Source organism: Globicephala melas, chromosome 15 (genome assembly GCF_963455315.2).
Source record: "Globicephala melas chromosome 15, mGloMel1.2, whole genome shotgun sequence".
Taxonomy (NCBI): domain Eukaryota; kingdom Metazoa; phylum Chordata; class Mammalia; order Artiodactyla; family Delphinidae; genus Globicephala; species Globicephala melas.
The window spans coordinates 21,772,783-21,793,462 of NC_083328.1; the positions used below are offsets into that span (position 1 = coordinate 21,772,783).

General features: G+C 41.6%; 1 protein-coding gene across 1 annotated transcript in view; it reads left to right on the top strand.

Moving 5' to 3' along the window:
* Positions 1 to 616: 616 nt before the first annotated feature.
* DNAH3 (dynein axonemal heavy chain 3) overlaps positions 617 to 20,680 on the top strand; it is a 190,434-nt gene continuing 170,370 nt past the window's right edge. The window contains exons 1-10 of the mRNA XM_060285613.1: positions 617 to 718; positions 4,819 to 4,923; positions 5,466 to 5,700; positions 8,446 to 8,518; positions 8,786 to 8,960; positions 10,782 to 10,971; positions 12,440 to 12,635; positions 16,677 to 16,802; positions 17,987 to 18,182; positions 19,888 to 20,067. Of these exons, the coding sequence (XP_060141596.1) occupies positions 680 to 718; positions 4,819 to 4,923; positions 5,466 to 5,700; positions 8,446 to 8,518; positions 8,786 to 8,960; positions 10,782 to 10,971; positions 12,440 to 12,635; positions 16,677 to 16,802; positions 17,987 to 18,182; positions 19,888 to 20,067 (1,515 nt within the window). The 5' untranslated portion in view covers positions 617 to 679. The remainder of the gene's footprint in view (positions 719 to 4,818; positions 4,924 to 5,465; positions 5,701 to 8,445; positions 8,519 to 8,785; positions 8,961 to 10,781; positions 10,972 to 12,439; positions 12,636 to 16,676; positions 16,803 to 17,986; positions 18,183 to 19,887; positions 20,068 to 20,680) is intronic.

Genomic DNA, 20,680 nt, shown 5'->3' on the forward strand with positions numbered 1-20,680 from the left:
GCCATTCACCTCCTGGATCATTGCCATTCACCCTCCTGTCACCGAAACTTCCTGCTGGACAGCTGACCTACAGCAAAGGGAGAGACCTGGACACAAAGCTGAGTCAAGACCAGTCTTGTATCTGGGCACAACAGAGGCCCCTCCTTCCCTAGCAACAGACACTGAAGCCTTGTGACTGGCCCCAGGACCTGGGTACAAGCTCCTCCAGTGTTAAAAATAACCTGAGAGGAGGAGAGAGAAGAGTTCAGGCTGCCAGGGGGAATGCTTGGTGGGGTGCTTCCTCCCTCTTCTCTGTGTTAGTATGTAACTCTGCTTCAGTTTTTTCTCTACAGTGGAGTCGGTGTATTCCTGGAAAAGTTCCAAGGGAGGTGCTGCTCAGGGGATGGGAAGAGTGGCCATCACAGGGAAGCTGCAGCACAGAGCCCAGCAGAGCCCCAAGGCTGCTCCTTCATTCTCTAGCTTCCCTTTCTCTCCTCTTCTACCTGGAAACTCCTCAGGGGGCTGAAGTCCATGACCTCGGAGAGGCAGCCCTGTGAACAGAGCTTTCAGAACATCTGGAAAGTTCCGTAATCTGTGTCATCCCCATTATGCTATAAGGAATTTCAGAGCCACTGATAGGAGAGGAAGAAACTGAGAGCTCTTTGTTCCTTTTTTAAATATTTTTATAGGTCCAGTTAGAATGGAGAACATGAGTGACGTGGATTGCTCATCTCAGAAGGTAAGTATGAATTTTAAGGTGTATTTCTTTTTTCATACCTGTAGTATTTTCAACATGTAGGGAAATTGGAAGTGGGTGGGAAGGGGATGTTTCAGTCATAAACCAATTGCCATGTTAGATCTCCTTGACTAGGCATATATGTTAATCAAATAATGTCCTTGAATTATGCTTTGTTCTGAATTAGGCTTTTGGACATCTTCAAGTTTTGCTGAGAATATTTCAGGAATAGACACCTTTCTTTCCCTTCCTTTTCAAGGCCATTAGACCATATGTTCCATCCAGCAGTTCCCAGCACTGGAGGTACATATATAAGAATATACTGGGGAGTATCTTGAAAATGTAGAGACTTGGCCTCACTCCCAAAGATTCTAATCTCAAAGGTCTGGAGTGGAGCCCTGCAGTCTGTATTTTTAGCTAAGACTCTAGTGACTCTGCTGTTGCAGGTCCTTAAGTGAGCATTTGGAAACTGCTTCCGTGAAGGACTTGCAAACATCACATGTAGTCAGAAATGAGCACCTGAAAGTAACAGTTCTACCCAATCTAGGTGCCAGAATCTTGGTGGAGAAGCCAAGATCCACTACGTTGCCATACATTGAAGTGTATGGCGCATTTTACACTGCAGAGGAGCATTTTAAACCAAAACTTTGTAAAATTAAAGTGAATTTGTTGATAATTACTGAGCCCACCCCCTGAAATGGAAATGCTCTGCAATTTACCAGAGAGAACACTTACGCATTAGTATTTTTAACAAACCGTTTTGGGTAGCCAGGTAGTTCTTACAAAAATCTCCATCTCTTTCACCTTGAAGGTGCCACAGAGGATTCTTAACCAGGTGTGTTCAAGAAAACTCTCTTTGTTTTATGAATTGATTTCTAGATCTGCTAATCTTGTATGTGTCCCATGTGTCCCTGTCCCATGAACTGAGCTGTTTTCTGCTATCATGGTTTAATGGCTCTGTGTGTATAAGTCTTAGTCTGTGCCTATGAACTAGCTTAAAGTTTAATTTGTTCTTCAGCGGTTCTGCTTCTCTCCATTGTGCTCTGCAAAATGCTCAATGTTAGTTTGCTTTCTTTTTTTAATATAAATTTATTTATTTTATTTTATTTATTTATTTTTGGCTGCATTGGGTCTCCGTTGCTGCGTGCGGGCTTTGTCTAATTGCAGTGAGCGGGGACTACTCTTCGTTTAGGTGCGTGTGGTTCTCGTTGTGGTGGCTTCTCTTGTTGCGGAGCATGGGCTCTAGGCATACGGCCTTCAGTAGTTGTGGCTTGCAGGCTCTAGAGCGCAGGCTCAGTAGTTGCAGCACACGGGCTGAGTTGCTCTGCAGCATGTGGGATCTTCCCGGACCAGGGCTCGAACCCATGTCCCCTGCATTGGCAGGCGGGTTCTTAACCACTGTGCCACCAGGAAAGTGCCTAGTTTGCTTTCTTGCAAAATGTTGTTTTCTTTCTTTATTATCCCAAGAATGGCTTTTCTCTTTATATGATGACTCAGCTGCCTCTGTGTCTATCTCTTGGATGACCATCTCTCAGTATGGAGGGACTTACATATGATTCAGTCTGGCTCAAACCCAAAAAGGAATCTATGGGCTCAAGAAATTGAGAAGTCCAAGTTGGATCCTGGGGTCCAGTTGATGTCATTGGGAGTCTGTCTTTGTCCTTCTGGTGCTTTGCTTTCTTTTATGTTGGCTTTAATCTAAGGAAGACTTTTTTCACATAAGGCAAAGATGGCTGTTGAGAGTACCTCTTTCTCAATGGCACTATCAAAAGTGTCAGGAATGATTGTGATTAGCCCAGCTTGGGTTACACACCTATCCCTGAACCAATCACAGTGTCTAGGAGGAGAGAGTATTCTGACTGACCAGACCTGTATCACATGCTCTACCCTGGACACAGGCTGGAAACTATACAGCATGGACAGAAATTGGAGTAGAGCTAGTTATGTCCACTAGGGCTCTATTCTGCCTGTTTTGCTGGGAAGAGTAACTTCCCAGTATATGTCAGGGCTGAAATCAGGTTTACCCCAACCATAAGCAGAAGCATGAATGCTAAGCCACCTCCAGAATAATGTTAATATTCTCCTCAACTGCAAAAGAGTCTCCTCAACTGTAACTTACTCAAGATGTCTGAAATTTGTGGTGTTTGCTTGTTGTTCTTTTAATGAATAGTTTTATTTGAAACAGATTTAAAAGCTAGGCCAAGGGAAAGATTTCCACTGACCACAAAACCTTCTCGCTTGCAAAGACAAAATGCAGACAGCCCTAACTTATCAATCAGTATATGTCAGTATATGTCCCAGTCACATCTGGGATCCTGAAGGAAACCATGAATGACTTCATTTCCCTGAAAATACTGCTGCCAAAATCTGCCTTGGATGGTATAGTACCCATTTTGGATGGCCAGGTTCCTTTCAAGTTGATGCTGAGTTTTTTCATTTTGTTCGCCTCATCAGTGCAGATCTGATATTAATTTCGCTAGTGAAAGAGAAGGCTCTTGGAGATGATTCATCGATTCTTAGATCCTTGAAATTGAGGTCAAGAGCAGAGAGACAGGCACAGTGCTAAGCTGAAACAACAGGGTCATCTTGTTTAAGGTGGAGCCTGAGCATCCCCATGTTTAATAAAGTTCTGTTAGTGGGTCTGAAATTTTTGAAAACCACTGAATTAGGCCATTAGATCAGTGAACCTATTATGTTTTTAAAACTCCCAGGCTCAGTATGCGTTTTGTTTAAGAGTTTGCATGTTTTTGTTTAATTTTAACATCAACACATTCCCAAAGTAATTTGCTGTGTAAGTGATACTTGCCATTTCCAGTGTGTTGGGATGCTGAGTGATGTGTATTTAAAAGCACCTCTGGGGACTTCCCTGGCGGTCCGGTGGTTAAGACTTCGCCTTCCGATGCAGGGGGTGCGGGTTCAATCCCTGGTCAGGGAGCTAAGATCGCACGTGGCTCATGGCCAAAAAACCAAAACATAAAACGGAAGCAATATTGTAACAAATTCAATAAAGAGTTTAAAAATGATCCACATCAAAAAAAAAATCTTTAAAGAAATAAAAGCACCTCTGTGTGGCTAGTATGTGTTACCTATCCTCTGTGAGCCTTGGTTTCAGCTAGAACATGGGTATAAAAAATCTCCTAAGTGCCTGGTGCATAACGTTTAGAATGATGGCAGATGTCATTGTTGTTAATGTTATTATTTTATGAGGTTGAGTCATCAGTGAGGGATTGGTTGGGGCATGGGATGACTAATATCTGATTCATATACCCCCTATGTCTCTACCTTCAGTTACCCTGCATGACTTAATTTGCTGACCCAGATAAATCAAATCTGTCCAATAATGTCTCATCTTACACAGTCATTGCCTCAGGTGAAAAATCACAAAGAGCCAAAATTATACTTGCAGATCCATTAAACCACCTTTAAAGTGCTGTGTAGCAACACCTCTCAGTAAGTCCAGCCCAGAAGTTTTCCTCCATCACAGCCCCAGATGAAGTAGTTGTCTTGCTTATAGTGGCTGGGTGTAGGACAGAAACACACACAGCATTGCTCAACACTGAAATCACCTTCAACTCTGAGGTGAAAAGGCACCGGGAACTGAGAGTGGCAGTGGGAGCCACGGGTTCACCTCTGTCTGAGGCTCACTCTCTGAATGGCATGGTGGACCTACATGCCCACACTCTTTAAATGATACTTTTTCTTTCCACAGGAAGCACAGAGTTACTTATGCCACTGCATAAGCAAATTTCTATTTGGAATTTTGCCAATGTGAAATGCAAGAGTCAATTTTTTAAAGTCAACCCCTTTAATTACAACCCAGGGTAGGGCACCTGGAGGTGCCCTCAGATTTGGGCTCTTCCCAGGGGAAAAAAAAAAAAATCTGAATTTGCTCACTGAAGTGTAGCCAAGGAGGAGATGCTAGAGGAGAGACATTAACAATTAAGAAATGAAACCTACACAGTGGATAGGGGTGAGAAGGGTGCTGTATGGCAGAACTTTGTGCCTAAAACCTTTCCTGAGGACCTTTTTACTCCTTATCAACCTCAGAAGCTTGGAAATCTTTCCTAATTCCTGAAGAGTGGCTTTGTGTCTGTTTCCCACAGATCCACAAAAATGACTCGATATATCACATGAGCCACTCCCAGATGCGGCCAGAGTTGCCGCCTCTGCCTGCTTCTTCTAACGAGGAACCATCTGAACTCTATCAGGTATGTTCACCTGGCTGCTACTCTTCTGCTGGTACTAGTTTGGGGGCAAACAGTCAGACTTGACAAGTGGCATTAGAGGCCTTGGTCATTTTTGCCACTGGAAGAGGCTACAGCACCATGGGAGAAAGCTATGCAGTAACACAAAGGTGAGTTAGAATCTGGCCTTCTCACTTACCTGCTGCATTATTTAAACTCTCTGAACTTCTCCATATTCAGCTGTAAAATGAGAACAGTTATTTCTACCTTATAGCCACGTCCATAGCCATAAAGACAGTAGATGTAAATTATCTGATCACAAATTTACTGAATATTGAAAGCAAGCTGTCATCCTTGTCATCAGAAATCATGCTCACAATGGTCAGAGAAGTACAGTTGGTGTCCATTCCGAAAGTATTTGCACTCAGTGTGCAGAAGGTAGAGCCCCCGTGTAAGGCATGTGGGATGCCATGAGTCTCAGTGTGAGTGGAGCCTGGCCCTAAGGAGCCCAGGCCCCCCGAGTGATGTCCCTCATCATGTGTCACTGTGCATTTCTTCCCTTGTAGACAGTCATGTCGCACAGCCTTTACCCACCCTTGATGCAACGCACATCATGGACCCTGGCTGCACCCTTCAAAGAGCAGCACCACCACAATGGACCCAGCAACTCCATTGCCAACAACTACTCCTTGATGGCCCAGGACCTGAAGCTGAAGGACCTGCTGAAGGTCTACCAGCCCGTCACCATCAGCGTCCCCAGGGAGAAGATTGTTCAGGGGCTGCCATTAGGTATTTCTGGCTGTGTGCCATACCCACTCAGAATAGGGCTTTGGAGTGAGATTTCTAATCCTGGGTTTTAGTCCTGGCTCCACCTTTTGCTGCACCTAACTTTGGGTAACCTCATGGAGCCTCAGTCTCCTCATCTCTGAAATGAGAATGACTGTAATGGCTAGCATGACATTTACCATACACCAAGCACTGCTCCATGTGCTTCTTGTTGATTGCTGCATAACAAGTTACTGTTGTTGTCTTACAGTTTCTGTCAGGAATCTGGGCATGGCTTAACTGGCTCAGAATCTCTCACAAGTGTACAATCAAGGTGTCAGCCAGGGCCACAGTCATTGAAAGGCAACTAGGGAAGGGTCCTCTTCCAATCTCACTCACATCCCCCACTGCCTGTTGGCCATAAACATCAGTTTCTTACCATATGGGCCTATCCATAGTATAGTTCACAATATGACTTCTGGCTTCCCTTAGAGGGAATGAGGGAGAGAGCAAGAGAGAGAAGAGAGCCAGCAAGATAGAAGCCACTGTCTTTTTGGAACTTAAATTTGGAAGTGACATCCTATCACTTTTGCCATTTTCTCTTTGTTAGAAGTGAGTTGGTAGGTCCTGCCCACACTTAAGAGGATTACACAAGGGCATGATTCCAAGAAGTGAGGATCCTTGGGGACCATCTTGGAAGCTGCTTACCACAGTACTTTATATGTATTAATTTGTTTAGTCCCACTGGGTACACCTATATCTGCTTAAGGATATCCTTTAGTAGTTCTTGTTAGAGGTGTGTTGGAGACTTTCAATCTGCCTGCTGTCTCAAACTCATTATCATGTTTTTCTTTATCCTCTCTGCTGTGTCTCGGTGAATTCCTCAAATATATCTTCCAGCTCACTAATTTGCTCTTCAACTATGTTCAGTCTTGAGTTTAACGTGTCTAATGAATGGGTTTTGTTTTAATGACAGTATCTTTTTGTTTTCAGATTTCCTAATTGGTTCTATTTATGAGGACCACACTTGCCAATTTATTATTCTATTCTCATGGACATAGCCCTTCCAATATCAATCACTTGGAGGATCTTAAACATTTATTTTAGAGAATTATTAGTATTGCTGTATCATTTCCATTTTATAAATATGTCCCTCAATTTTTGAGTTTATTTGCTATCTTTCTTAGTATTGGTTTTTCTCATGTGTTATGGGATTTTAGTTTGCAGACTTATATTGAGAGTTTTTCCCTTTCTTGCTACATGCATTCCCCATTGGTTGAGGTATAATACACATACAATAAAATGCACAGATCTTAAGTGTTCAGTTCAATGAGTTTTGACAATTGTTTACACCATATAGCCACCACCCAAATAAGATATAGGGTATTTCCATCACTAGAGAAAGTTCCCTTGTGCTCCTTTCCCATCAGTTCCTTCCTCTACCCAACACCATCCCACCCCAGGGTAACCACTTTCTGATTTCTGTCACCATAGGTTAGTTTTGGTTGCTCTCACATATAAATGTACTCAAACAGTGTATTCTTTTGACATACCTTTTAAAATCTTGCTTTTTTCCCTTATGCCTTCATCTGGCATCTTGGACCCCAAATTAGTACCAGATCTTATATTGGTGGCTTAGGACTCCCGTCCTAAGGTGATGTTTGGGGATTGTAGATCTGGTCCCTAAGGCGATGTTAGGCTTGGCCTAGATATTACCAGCCTTTCTTTGCTTTCTGTGGCCACCATGTGAATTGAGGATAACAAGTGCTTTATCTGCATGACAGTGTTGCTGTCTTTTCGGCGTGTCTTGGGTAGGGCAGCCCTGGCTTCATGCTGTGAGCCTACCTGCAGTCCCCACAATCATGGTATGTTTTGGGTTCTGTTATTCCCCCCAGGTATCAAACACCTAACTACTTCTGCCTGCTTCTGGAGCCAGAAGCCAAGTTTAAGACTTTTAGTTCACAATGTGTTTATTTTTAGTCCACACAGAAGAGCATCTTTTCGAACAATGCACTGTCTTTTTAATTTTAAAGAATATTTTTTCTATTATTGTTATATTTGGAGTAGGTTGAGGAAATTAAAGTATGAACTCAAAATACATCTTAACCAAGAGTCTTCACTCCTCTGATTCCCTCAAAATGTCAAATTCATATTAGTATGTCTTTAACATGTCTCTATGACATGTTAGTTTCCTTAGGCTAGAATCTTAAGCAAGTATCCAGTTAAAGTATAATAGTAGAGTTTTATATTACTTGTTGAATTTATTTATCACAAATGATATTTATTGCAATACCTTCTGTTTATTACAAATGACATCAGTTTTTCTATTTGCAATAATTATATTTATTGCAAATGATACTGGTTTTTCTACTTGTGATAATCATAATATTTCCTTTAAAATAAATATATTAGATTTAAAAGTCTGAATCTATTTAAAGAAAAATATTAAGCAGTAATACACCTGATGTTTAGAAAATAGAGCATATAGGATTGGGGAGTGAATTGAGCAATTATTAATACTTGTCCAATGTATGGGATAACAGAAGGTATGCTCATCCCCATTTCACAGTTGGGGAAGCTGAGGCTTGGAGTGATGGTCACTTCTTCAGGGTCACACAGGTAATTAGTGGTACAGGGCCCACATCACCTGCGTCATCCCACCACACCAAGTCCACCCCGCTTAGTGTTCTCCTGCACTACCCTGAGACTGGCATCCCTGTGGACAGAGGACCGCCCAAGGCCACTGCTCATCACTGATGTCTTTCTTCTCTACTGTTCTAGCAAATAAAAGCTCATCAGAGCCTAACAAGAAGAAAATGAAGTTCTCCCCCAAAGACAAAGAGGATCTCACTGGGTAAGGTGTCCCTATGGGCACAGGGGATTGCAGGACACTGGGCTGAACCGAAGAAGGCTGTGGTCTCTTGAAAGCCATGCTCTGCTTCTTGACTTTAAAGCGTTCCTGGATACCTAGTTACTCATGTTTTTTTTCCCCAACGGTCCTCTTAATCCAATTTTTTGAGGCTCTAAATAAAAATAAATTAGCCAACTAAGCAAAACCAACGCTAACAAACCTATGAGGTGTTCCATGGAACCAAGGACTGAGCTTGTGTCTACTTTTCAGGACGAGGTTGGCCCGCAGCACCTCAACCTCCTTACCTATGAGGACGGAGGTGGTGACATCTTTGACTCTCCCAGGAAGCAGACCAATGAGTCCAGAAGAACAGATTGATGTGATGTTACAGCAGGAGATGGAAATAGAAAGTCAAGAAACCAAACCAACTGAATCAGACTTGGAGGTACATTCTTATTGCCTCCTTTCTCTCAATTTGCTAAGTATTACTCTTGGCATCTCAGTGATTCTAAACTGGAGAAAAACAGCAGAGTCACCTAGGGAATGTTTTAAAAATACTGAAGTCCAGACCCCATGACAGACTACTGAATGAAGGTGTGCGTGCCTGAATTCTCTGCTCTAGTAAGTCTTAGGAATCAGTGCCTTTGGGTCCTCATAGAATGTAGGTTGCGGAATGGTGACCCATAGGCTGGGGTTGGCAGATTTTGAAAAACAAAAATAAAACAAAAACAAGACACCAGTTAAATTTGAATTTCAGATAAACAATGAATAATTTTTTAGTATAAGTATATCCTAGTGCATCCTGTATTTTATCTGGCAACCCTACCATAAGATGAATTTGGCCTATAGATGTGTTTTGAAAATAAAGGAAATCTCACATAAGCTAGATTTCTTACCTCTCTTGAAAAAATTAAAATATTTGAAGCAGAACAGTAGCCACTTCCTTTAGATGAGAAATACATTCTCTGGTTTGTCAGTCTCCACAATTCCTTATTATTTTCTTATGTACAGCCAACTTTCAGTTATTAACGTTACCTGCCTGGTCCCAGGTAGACTTTTGAGCTTCCAACCCCTGTCTTAAAAGAACAAATAGCTTGCGAATTTATAGTGTATAGTAAAATGATTAATAATAAAAACCCATAGCAACTGAGCATGTGCTATTAGCAAAATTCCATGCTAAACCCTCTAGGTGCTTGACCCCATTCAAGACCTAGGGACTATGGTTATTCCTATTGTCCAGTTGTGGAAATTGGGGTGGGAACTGATTAAGTAACTTGCTCAAGGTTATACAGTCAGTAAGAGGCAAAACTAGAACTTAGGCCAGGTCTGGCTGATACTGACACCTCTGTGCTCTTAGGAGCTACACAGCATGTCTCAAACTTGCCTGAAAATAAGAATCACCTGGGGTGCTTGCTAACAAGTCCCAAATGCCCTAGCAGGGGGCCTATGAATCTGCATTTAACAGGAGCCTCTCTCCTCACCCCACGCAGTTCTTATAATGAGGGAGGTTTGGAATTTGTCCTGTATGAAGGTTGAAGAGATGTAAGCTCAGCCTCTTCTGACCACAGACAATTGGCACTGAAGGTCAAATCTGATTTCAAACCCTTTCCTATACTTTGTGCTTCTCATCCATCTGAAATTATTCATTTCCAGAGCCACTCAGCCATCTAGCAGCTTAGAGGCAAGCCCTAAATAAACCAAACTTCCTAACGTCGCCAGGTCCCACTGGGCATTTTTGTTCAGTTCCTGTGTTTGTGTGGCTTTTCTAAACTCAAAAGTCCCATGGTTGGATTAGAAGAGCTAACTCCCAAGTCTCACTCAGGCTTGGGGGTTTTTCCCCATGGACAGCTACAAGCCACAGGATCAAGTGCTTTCTTTGTATAGGAGCATTGTTGTTGAGGAGGGTGAATTATCTGAGTCCACTTGAGGAGCTTGTCATTCCTCTTCTTAAAGCTCACCAGATAATGCCACCTCCATCCCTGGCCTCAGTCCTCCTTCCACTGTTCCTATCTGCGTGGCGTTGGACAAGTCCTTCCTTATACCACGCTGAGATCTCTCTGGCTTTGTTTGACTCCTCCAGAGTCATGGGGAATACTCGCCAATGATGTATTGCAATGAGTGTGAAGTCACAGGCCCAGGAGCGAGTGACGGATGGAGATAGGTGCTGTATGAACAGGGTCCCTTGGTGGCTGACAGGTGTGGGCAAGTGGGCACAGTTAGCCAATTGATGTTGATCATTTTCTTGTTGGTGGTTTGTTTACGGAAGAGATACTATTACTATTTGACCAATGGAGTCCAGAAAGACATGATTGCCCCCCAGGAGGATGAAGTGATGGTTCGGATTTCAAAGCTGATTTCTAACACACTGCTGACAAGTCCCTTCCTGGAACCCCTGATGACTGTCCTTGTGGAGGAGAAGGAAAATGACTATTACAGTAGCCTCAAGAAAAGCATTGGTAAGGCTGGGCATAAATGGGACAGGGGTTCCTATGTGGAGGGCACCTTCTTTCCTCTCTCTGTCAGTCCTTCACCCTGGTTACTCTGAAAATGCCAAAAACACTGTTTAACTTTTCATCCAAATGCTCCCCGCCACCATCACTCATGTCCACACCAGTACTTACCACACTTTAATGTGCATCTATGTAACCCAAAGATCTTGTTAAAGTGCAGATTCTGATTCAGTAGAGTTTGGGAGAGGCCCAAGATTCTGCACTTCTAACAAGCTCCCAGGTGATGCAGGTGCTACTCAGGTGCTACTTACTGTAAGTAGCAGCACTAAGAAGTAGGGGCCTACTCACATTTAAAATCTAGTTCAAGACCTGCCTCTTCCCTCAAGTATTTTGATCTCTGCAACCCTCAGTGATGACTCCATCCTCTGCATTCATAGCACTTCTTGTTTCTACTTTCAGCTCATCCCACTTTGGAACTTCCCCCGTGCCACTGTTTCTCTACGGTTATTTAACACTGGCATTGTCTTTCTTGTGGGTCTCAGCTCTCTTATTAGACATTAGCTGATGTATCATCAGTCCTCCCTCCCCTTCATATTTAGCCCCATGTCTCGTGCACACAGTAGGTCATTGGGAAATGTTGGATGATGGTGAATAATGTGAGAAACACATCAAAGGGGAGGGGTGATCATATTAGTTCCCCAACTTCCCATTTTATCTGGAACACAGCTATACTTCCCAAGTTGTTATTTTTAATTTCTTAATTAACCTTCTAATGGTGTCAGTGTCATGGCGCCTTGTCTGCTATAGGCTAGAACCAAACTTATAAGGATAAACATGTAAAGCCCTTCAAATGTCAGCCTCAACCTACTTCTCCAGTCTTACCACCTTGCACTCTACCACTTGTACCTGCTATTTCTGCCACAGAATGACTCGCAGCACCTTGAGTATATTATACAAAAGTCATGGAACCGCACTTCTTATCCTTCAGACAAAATCCTACTCATTCTTTATGACCCAGCTTAAATGGTACTTCCTCTGTGAGGCTTTTGCCAGTCCTTAGCACGTGAAATGTTTGGCCTCTAAATTTCCGTTCATGGATGGATGTCATCCATTGTGTTTATTTTTTATGTAACTATTTTGGTGTGAGAAATCAGTTAATGAGTAATGAGGTATCAGCAAATACTAATTCACTGATATGCATAATGCTAGATATCCTAACAGGACTCAACTCCAGATTCGAAGTACTCCAGACTGTAAAGTTATATTCCTCTTTCCCTGAAATATCTCACATACCAACAGAGTGGAACCTACCCAATTTAGTTATACCCAGGAGATTACCACTGACCTTGTAAATGAGGGAGCATTTCCAAGTGTAAATGGACAGAGGCACATTTACCTTTAAAGTGTTGACACTAAGAGCCCAGAGTGTTCAAGGTCCCTGCTTCATAACAAGTGTTTGCCCTGTTGGTTATAGTTGATTACATCCTCATGGATCCAATGGAGAGGAAAAGACTCTTCATCGAGAGCATCCCCCGAGCATTTCCTCAAAGAGTGATCCGGGCCCCTGTGCCCTGGCACAGTGTCTACAGGAATGCCAAGAAGTGGAACGAGGACCATCTGCACACAGTGAACCCCATGATGCTCAGCCTGAAACAGCTGTGGTTTACCGAGTAAGAAGTGCTTCCCGTCCCTTTTCTTCCCTTTCTTTATTGCTTCCACACATAAGAGATCATCTTATGTGGGAGTAGCTTGCCCTTGAAGTAAAATGACAAACATCCCAGACCCAAAGTGCAGTATGAACAGCAAGTGACAGCTCTCCATGCAGGGCTAAGTGGCCCTCCTTTGTGCCTTCACAGCACCCAGTGCCTGTCTGTAGGCACTGGAGCATACTGGTTAAGAGCACTCACATGGAGCCGGCCTACTCAGGTCCGCCTCTAGCTGTGCTGCTTCATAAGTAACATCCTTATCTCTAAATTTGGGATAATAAGACTTCCTACTTCATAGTGTTGGTAGGAGGGATAAATAATTTAATACATGCAAAGTACTTAGAATAGTGCCTGATATAAGTATCCAGTAGGTGTTAATTAGACCTCCATTATGAAATGTATCACACTGAATGATAATTATATGTTTATGACTTTGACTCTCTCTAGCCTATGAAATGTATGGGGGCTTGAGTCTTTTAGTTTTTTTCCTTTCCAAATTCTTTTTTAAAATTTATTTTATTGAAGTATAGTTGATCTACAATGTTGTGTTAATTTCTACTGTTGGCAAAGGAATTCGGTCACACATGTATATATTCTTTTTCATATTCTTTTCCATTGTGGTTTATTACAGGTTTATCTAACATAGTTCCCTGTGCTATATAGTAGGACCCTGTTGTTCATCCATTCTATATATAATAGTTTGCAGCCACTAACCCCAAACTCCCACTCTGTCCCTCTCCCCCTCTCCCTCCCCCTTGGCAACCACAAGTCTGTCCTCTATGTCTGTGAGTCTGTTTCTGTTTCATAGATAAGTTCATTTGTGTCATATTTTAGATTCCACATATAAGTGATATCATATGATATTTGTCTTTCTCTGTCTGACTTACTTCACTTAGTATGATAATCTCTAGTTCCATCCATGTTGCTGTAAAAGGCATTATTTCATTCTTTTTTATGGCTGAGTAATATTCCATTGTGTGTGTGTGTGTGTGTGTGTGTGTGTGTGTGTGTACCACATCTTCTTTATACATTCATCTGTCAGTGGACATTTAGCTTGTTTCCATATCTTGGCTATTGTAAATAGTGCTGCTGTGAACATAGGGGTGCAGATACCTTTTCAAATTATAGTTTTGTCTGGATACATGCCCAGGAGTGGGATTGCTAGATCATATGGCAACTCTATATGTATATTTTTAGTTTTTTGAGGTTATTCCTTTATGTAACTCAGGGCCAGCACAGGGTTGGCAAACAGTAGTCTCAGTTATATTCATCAGTGACTAAATTTGCCACAGGTAGTGGTAGAAGTCCAGAGGAGGCAGGAGCCACTTTTTTTCTCTTTCATTTTTCTAAATTGTTATTCACATACTTTAAAATTCACCCTTTTGAAGTGTACAATACAGTAATTTTGAGTATACTCACAGATTTGGGCAACTTTCCTGAAACTATTGGGAATATTTTCATTATCCCTGAAAGAAACCCTGTACCCATTAGCAGTCACCCTCTCTTCTCCCTTCCACTCAGCCCCTGGCAATATTAATCTGCTTTCTGTCTCCATGGATTGGCCTACTTTGGATATTTCATATAAGTGGAATCATACAATACGTGGCCTTTCATGTCTGGCTGCTTTCGCTTAGCATCATGTTTTCAAGATTCATCCATATTGAAGCATGTATCAGTACTTCATTCCTTTCTGTGGCTGAATAATATTCCATTTTATGGCTATACCACATTTTTTTTTATCCATTCATCAATTGCACTGGGAAGAAAGACTGATTTTTTTTATGAACCCCTCAAGAAGGGGTGTGAATCCTGGTAGGAGAATGAGGCCACCAGAGTTCACCAAAGGCAGGCTAATGAAATGATGAGCTGCCACCATCTGGGTTTTTTATTAGAAAAATTAGAGGCCGGTATGTTTATGTAATTTTGATTGGGTGAACTTAATCAGTACCTCAGATATTTTGTTTGGGGAGGATCTATAGCTGTGAATGTGTTTAGTCTTTGGAGAGCCTTGTTACTTGGATAACTTACTTGTTTTTTCACATTCTTAGTTTTACCTATTTTTAAAAAGGAATTGCAGGTGGGGTCAACCTAGGACAGAGCCCACCAATGATAAGAAATAAACACATTCCCTCTTTGAACTGAATTCAGTTTTCTAAGGCATTGGAGGTGCTAGTAAGGACATTGGGGGAAAAAAGTAATTTTTTAATGAGGCAGAAGTATATAATAATAATTTATAGAAGAGTAATAATTTATAGAGTGGGCTCTGAAACCAGACAGCCTAGGTTCTGGTTCTTGCTCTGTCCCTGATGAACTGTGTGATTTGGGGAAGTTAATCTTTCTGGACCCCTGTTTCTTTATATGCAAAATGAGAATTATAACAATACTTCCCTCATGGGATTGTTGGGTGAAGTGCTTAGAACAGTGCTTGGCATACAGTAGTTGTTCAATAAATGAAGATACTGCTTTAACTACAAGCATGTTTAAGGCCTCAAAAAATAAATTAACCTAGAAATTAACGAGAAAGTCAGTCACAGGGCTGGTAAAATTGCCAGAAGTTCAGTACCAAGAGGATGTACACGTGAATCTAATTTGATCATATAGTGAAGATGACAAATTATTGAACATATAGCTTCTACTATAAGAAGGATTCTTATCACTTGCTTTTCATGGTTCCCTGAAGAAGATTATATAGGCAACAAAGGCACAAAAGTGAACCAAAATCATGTAGGTTTTTGTCAGCTGAACCAAAAAATCATCAAGGAGAAAGATTTGTTAAGGAAATGCTACAGAAAAATATTCTTATATGACCTGCAGCATTTAGCTTTAAACATTTAAAGAGGTCACCTAGTGATCAGTGAAGGGTGAGGGGTTTAGGGGCCAGAATGAGGGTCGTGATCTGAAGAAAGAGTAGATTTTTCTGGCCAGTGTGGGAAGTTTTTTAGGATTGAACTAAAGATGAGTAACATAGTTATCAGGTTGTGACCAGGGCCATGCTGGAGTTGGATATCAAAGTGTGTGGAGAGTGAGGTCCTCAAATTCTGCTCTCCCCTAGCAGTGCTTTGTGACTGGCCAGACAAGATGAAGACTAAGTTCACCACCTCCACCAAAAAGGAATAGAAATGTAGACTGCGGGATTTTAGAAGGATGAGGGAAAGTGCCTAATGGGTCATTACAGTGGATGATGAAAATGAGAAGTGAGAACTGAGGCAAGCTAAGAAAGTGAGCAAAGATCTAGTTTGGGAAGTTGTAGGCACTGATGATTTAAAAGACTGATTAATAAATGAATGAATAGGTGTCAGGAAGAGAAATGGTGGCCCTGTAAGCTAAAAAAGGCCTTGCGGAGTGTGGTAAAGGGCAGAACCTCCATTAATCTGAGAGAAATAGAAGGTAAGATTATCATCAGAGAGGGCAGGAAGAGATTCATGTCTTCATTTAACAAATATTTATTGAGTACCCGTACTATGTAAGGTGCTGTGCCAGGGATGCTGTGGGTGTCTCGGTGAGCCTGTCAGCTGTCGGGGGCAGGTCTATAGGGTTTTCTGGGCTCAGACCAAAGTGGACCTCCAAGTTGTTTTGAGTAGCTCACCCAGGGGCCACATTGAGGATTGAGTGGAACCCACTTGATCATGAAGGTGGTGCTTTGCTTGCCCTGTCCTCTGTGTCTTCACTGTTGGAAAGAGCTTTGATTTGTCCATTTGATATCCCAGTTCCCAGCCAGCCAAATTCCAGGTCAGTGTCAAAATCCCACTCCCCAGATGGATTACCCGGAACAGGACACATAGGAAGGCTCAGTAATACCTGCTGAGTTTATCTACTCCTTGCAAGAGTTCTTGTGAACTATCCACTCCCTCCTCAGACTCCCAGATTTTTCAGATATAATTCGTTTTAATCTGTTTATATCTCCTCTCACTGAAAAATGAAAATATATTTCCTTTGAACCCATCGTACAAAGTTTGTTATAAAGCATCTGCTTAGCTTAGGAAGTTTTTCCCTCTCTTTCTGCAGATTTAAAGACCTCAGGTTTGTTCGAACAGCAGAATTACTGGCGGGAAAATTACCTCTGCTGCCTCACGAATATCAGGATGTCATCCAGAAACACTGCATGGAAGCACGCCAAATTCTTCTCAACAAGTCAGTATCTGGCCGCAGAATGGGGCTGTATCACAGTATCATAAAGATCAAAAACTCTGTGAAGTGACAACGTATCCAACCTGGGGGGTGCACAGATTTTGCTGACTTCTCACTGACATCTTCCTCTGTTCTCTTCCTCCCATGTTCCCATCCCCGACAGCCTCTGTGCCTCCTCATGTACACTGATCTTTGACCCTCACTCCTGGTCTTCCTCTGCCTTTTTGAAACTCTCTCATTACCATTCCTCGTTGAGAGTACCACTTCCGTTCCCTCCCTCTGAAATCCTGTAGGCCTTGCTGGGTTATAGGACAGTGCATTTAAATGACTTGTGTTCAGGTGGCCCAGATAAATACCTGCAAGGTTCCAAGGATGGGAGTTTTTAGTCACTTAATTCTTTTTTCCTTTGCAAATGCATGCAGGACTGTGTCCAGAGCCAGAGAAATTCCCTTATGTGAGATGATGGTGATAATACCTACCAACGGGTTTTTATTATCAGAGAAAATGTTTATACAATAGCTGGCATGTAGTAGCTATTAAATATAATGATTACATCTACAACTATGACTATTACCAGTACTTCTCTGACTGTTAGAATAGTACTTTTCTAGCAGTCAGAAAAGAGAAGTGATAGGGTGCAAATGCCCGTGGTTCCCACTGGGAATTAGAAATTGGGGGAAGTAGGATGAAAGGAACAATGAGGCATCCATTTCTTCTTTCGGTTTTCTAATTTCTGCTCTCAACTTCTGAGCAGCCACTGCCACACTGGAGTTTCTCCTCCCAAGTTCCCTTCCTTTTCTCCTCTTTCTCTTTCTCCCTATAAAGTCTCAATCAGAAAACAGACATCCGCCAGGGAGAGAAGTTGGAGAGAACATTCCAGTTCCTTATACCCCTTTACCCCAATCTCTGAATATAATGAAGAAACTATAGACACTTTCGTCTTTCAGCAGGACTGTTCATTTGGGCACTGCTAATGGGAGAATAGCCTCTCAATCCAAATCTTATTACTGTCTTCCCCAGAAAGGGATGTTGGCAGGTGAAGTGGCCAGGGATATGAAAGTACCAATTTGCAAAGCTGCGTAATGGCAAAGGAGCCATCTGCCTTGTTGTGGGGAGTGGGGAGTGGCTGAGAGGACTTCTTGGAGCTTGGAAGAGATTCTTAGTTAGACGCCCTGCTTTCTTTACAGATGGATCCCCACCTGTGCCCAGCTTTTTGTCTCCCAGAAGGAGCAGTGGATCCTTTTTGCTCCCAAGAGTGACTATGGCTCCTCTCGTCGCATTGAGGAATATTTTGCTTCTGTTGCATCCTTCATGTCACTCCAGCTCAGGGAGTTGGTCATTAAGTCTCTGAAGGACCTCGTTTCCTTTTTCTTGATACACAAGGTATGTAGGGGACCAGCAGTAGACCCTTTGGAGTGGAATCAACTGAGATAGACTCAGGATTCAGTCATGTAAGGTCCTCAGCTGTAAGCCAAGCCAAAAAGTAAGATCTTGATTTGAACACATATCAGATGATTATTAGCTTATAAAAATGATTTATTTAAACACACAGCAACCTTTCCTGAGATAATTACTTCCTACTATATTGGTAAAAATCTATAGAACTAGAGAAATTTAAAAAATTTAAAGAAAGGTTGAATAAAATGGAACGCATACCTCCTACAGTAGAGGGAGTGGTCACTTTTTCATCCTCTCTATTAAAAAGAAGGGGTTGAAAACGGTTTGTTATCAATTTTTGGCTTGATATTTAGGGACTGTTGTGTGTGTTCATTGCAGATATTGGCTTTTGTTTTTCAGTCTTTGAAAGGGTACCTCTAAAAACAAAAGGCTTTATTGACCTAATAACTTCTTTCATGAAACTACTTCAGTGAAGTCTAGATAAAAACTAAAACACTAAGTCCTGGTTTTCAAAGCATCCCTTAAATTTAGATAACCTGGGAGATCAAGGAATATTCTTTTGGATTTTATATTATGTGCCATTTTATCTTAAAAAGAGCTATAAAATTTTAAATTGCCTGTTAGAAAAGGTTAAGTTCTAAGCATTTTTACAAATAGAGTAAAAATGAACAATTGCCCTTTTGCTCAGAAGAATGTAGAACCAATGCTGTTGAATTTAGACTGCACTGTTAGCACTCTACAGTGGACTAATCTATACATGTCATTGTAATCACCTACTGGCTAAGCAGAAGAAACTCAGATGTGGGAACAAGTCTCACTCTAAAATTCCACACAAAGGGAAAACTAATGTCTTCATATATCTTAAAGAAAGAAATTTATGGGTATTTGGTACATAGTAGGCATTCAACTAATGCTTATCAATAATCCTTAAACCAATCTAGATATCTCTAGAATCAATTACTTGGACAAGTACTTTACAGCTGCCCCATGCCAATTTCATTAGGCACTGTAGTTTATGAAAGGTATTTTGTGTTACTAACCTGTGTTGGGAATTAGAAATATCTCCACACCAATATTTCTACTGCAGGAAGGTTGACAATTTTAGTGTCTAAAATATGCTATATGCTAATTAGCAACTTCATGTGAGGTATACAGATAAAGTATTTATACTTGTGGATTCAGTCAACAAATTTTTATTGAGCACCTACGATGTACTAAATGATATTTTTGATATTTTGGAGGACGTAGATGAATCAGAGACAGATCCTGCCCTTAAGTTTAGTGTAGAGAAGATGTGCATGTAAATCTCACGAGAGAAAGATAAAATACCATAAGGAAGTGGAAATATGGAAGTTCAGAAGTGGAAGATTATTTCTTGCTGGGGAACAGGGAGGCTTCCCAGGGGAAGGGATTTTGAGCTGAATTTTAAAGGATGGGGAGGATTTGGAAATACTGACAAAGGAATTTCCAAGCAAAGTAAACATACTGAATCAAAGCTTCGAAGAAGGGGGAGAGGGTGAACTCAGGTGGGCTAAGCCATACTTTGCCCTTATTTTAAATATGAACAGTGCATGGTACCTTTCATTTCCTTTTCTGGTGCCCATGTAGTACTATAAATGGGTAAGATTCACTCCCTTGATTCTAGAAGGTTCCATTTTGTAATAATTTCCGTATCTTATGTCTCCTGAAGGATGGGAATGATTTTGAGGAGCCCTACCAAGAGATGGAGTTCTTTATACCTCAGCTGATCATGATCAAGCTTGAAGTCAATGAGCCCATTATTGCCTTTAATCCATCTTTTGATGACTGCTGGGAATTAATACACAACTCTTTCTTGGAAATTATTAAGAACTCTAGGGGGATTCCCAAGGTATAGTATTCACTTAATTATTCATTTGTATTTTTATTCACATATTGAATAAAATAGAGTTAAAATGGCTGCTTGTACAAGGTAGGGTTTTATTGATACTTTGGGAGGTACATCCTGAGTACACCCACTTGACTCCCAGAAAGAGGATTTGGGCCTTCAAGAAATGTCCACACATCCCATTAACAAGGACACTAAGAGTTACTTTGTGAGAAAGTAGAGCTCCCCACATGATGCCAACCTCAGAAGGGCAGATGTGTCCCAAGCCATATCCATCCTGGGTTAATAATTCATGATGGATCAACTGCCGTGTACTTTGCCAAGACTTTTCATAAGACTGTGTCTAATTTAGTTCTTTAATTTCCATGTGTTTGTTTGTTTAACTCACTGTAGGCTTCTAGGGGAGAGATTAAAGCTTCCCTTCCTGGCCCAAGCCCTTTTCCAAGTTTCCTTTCCAGGGTGACATCACTTATCAGATTACAGACAGTTATTAGCAGACTTTTAGAACTGGGCAGGGTCACCCACATGAGTGTGACTCTTTGGCATTCCATCTTCTGCCCCCTCTGGGTGGTTGGTGTGGCAAGAGGGCCGGTGTCCAGCCCCACATAGGGAAGGG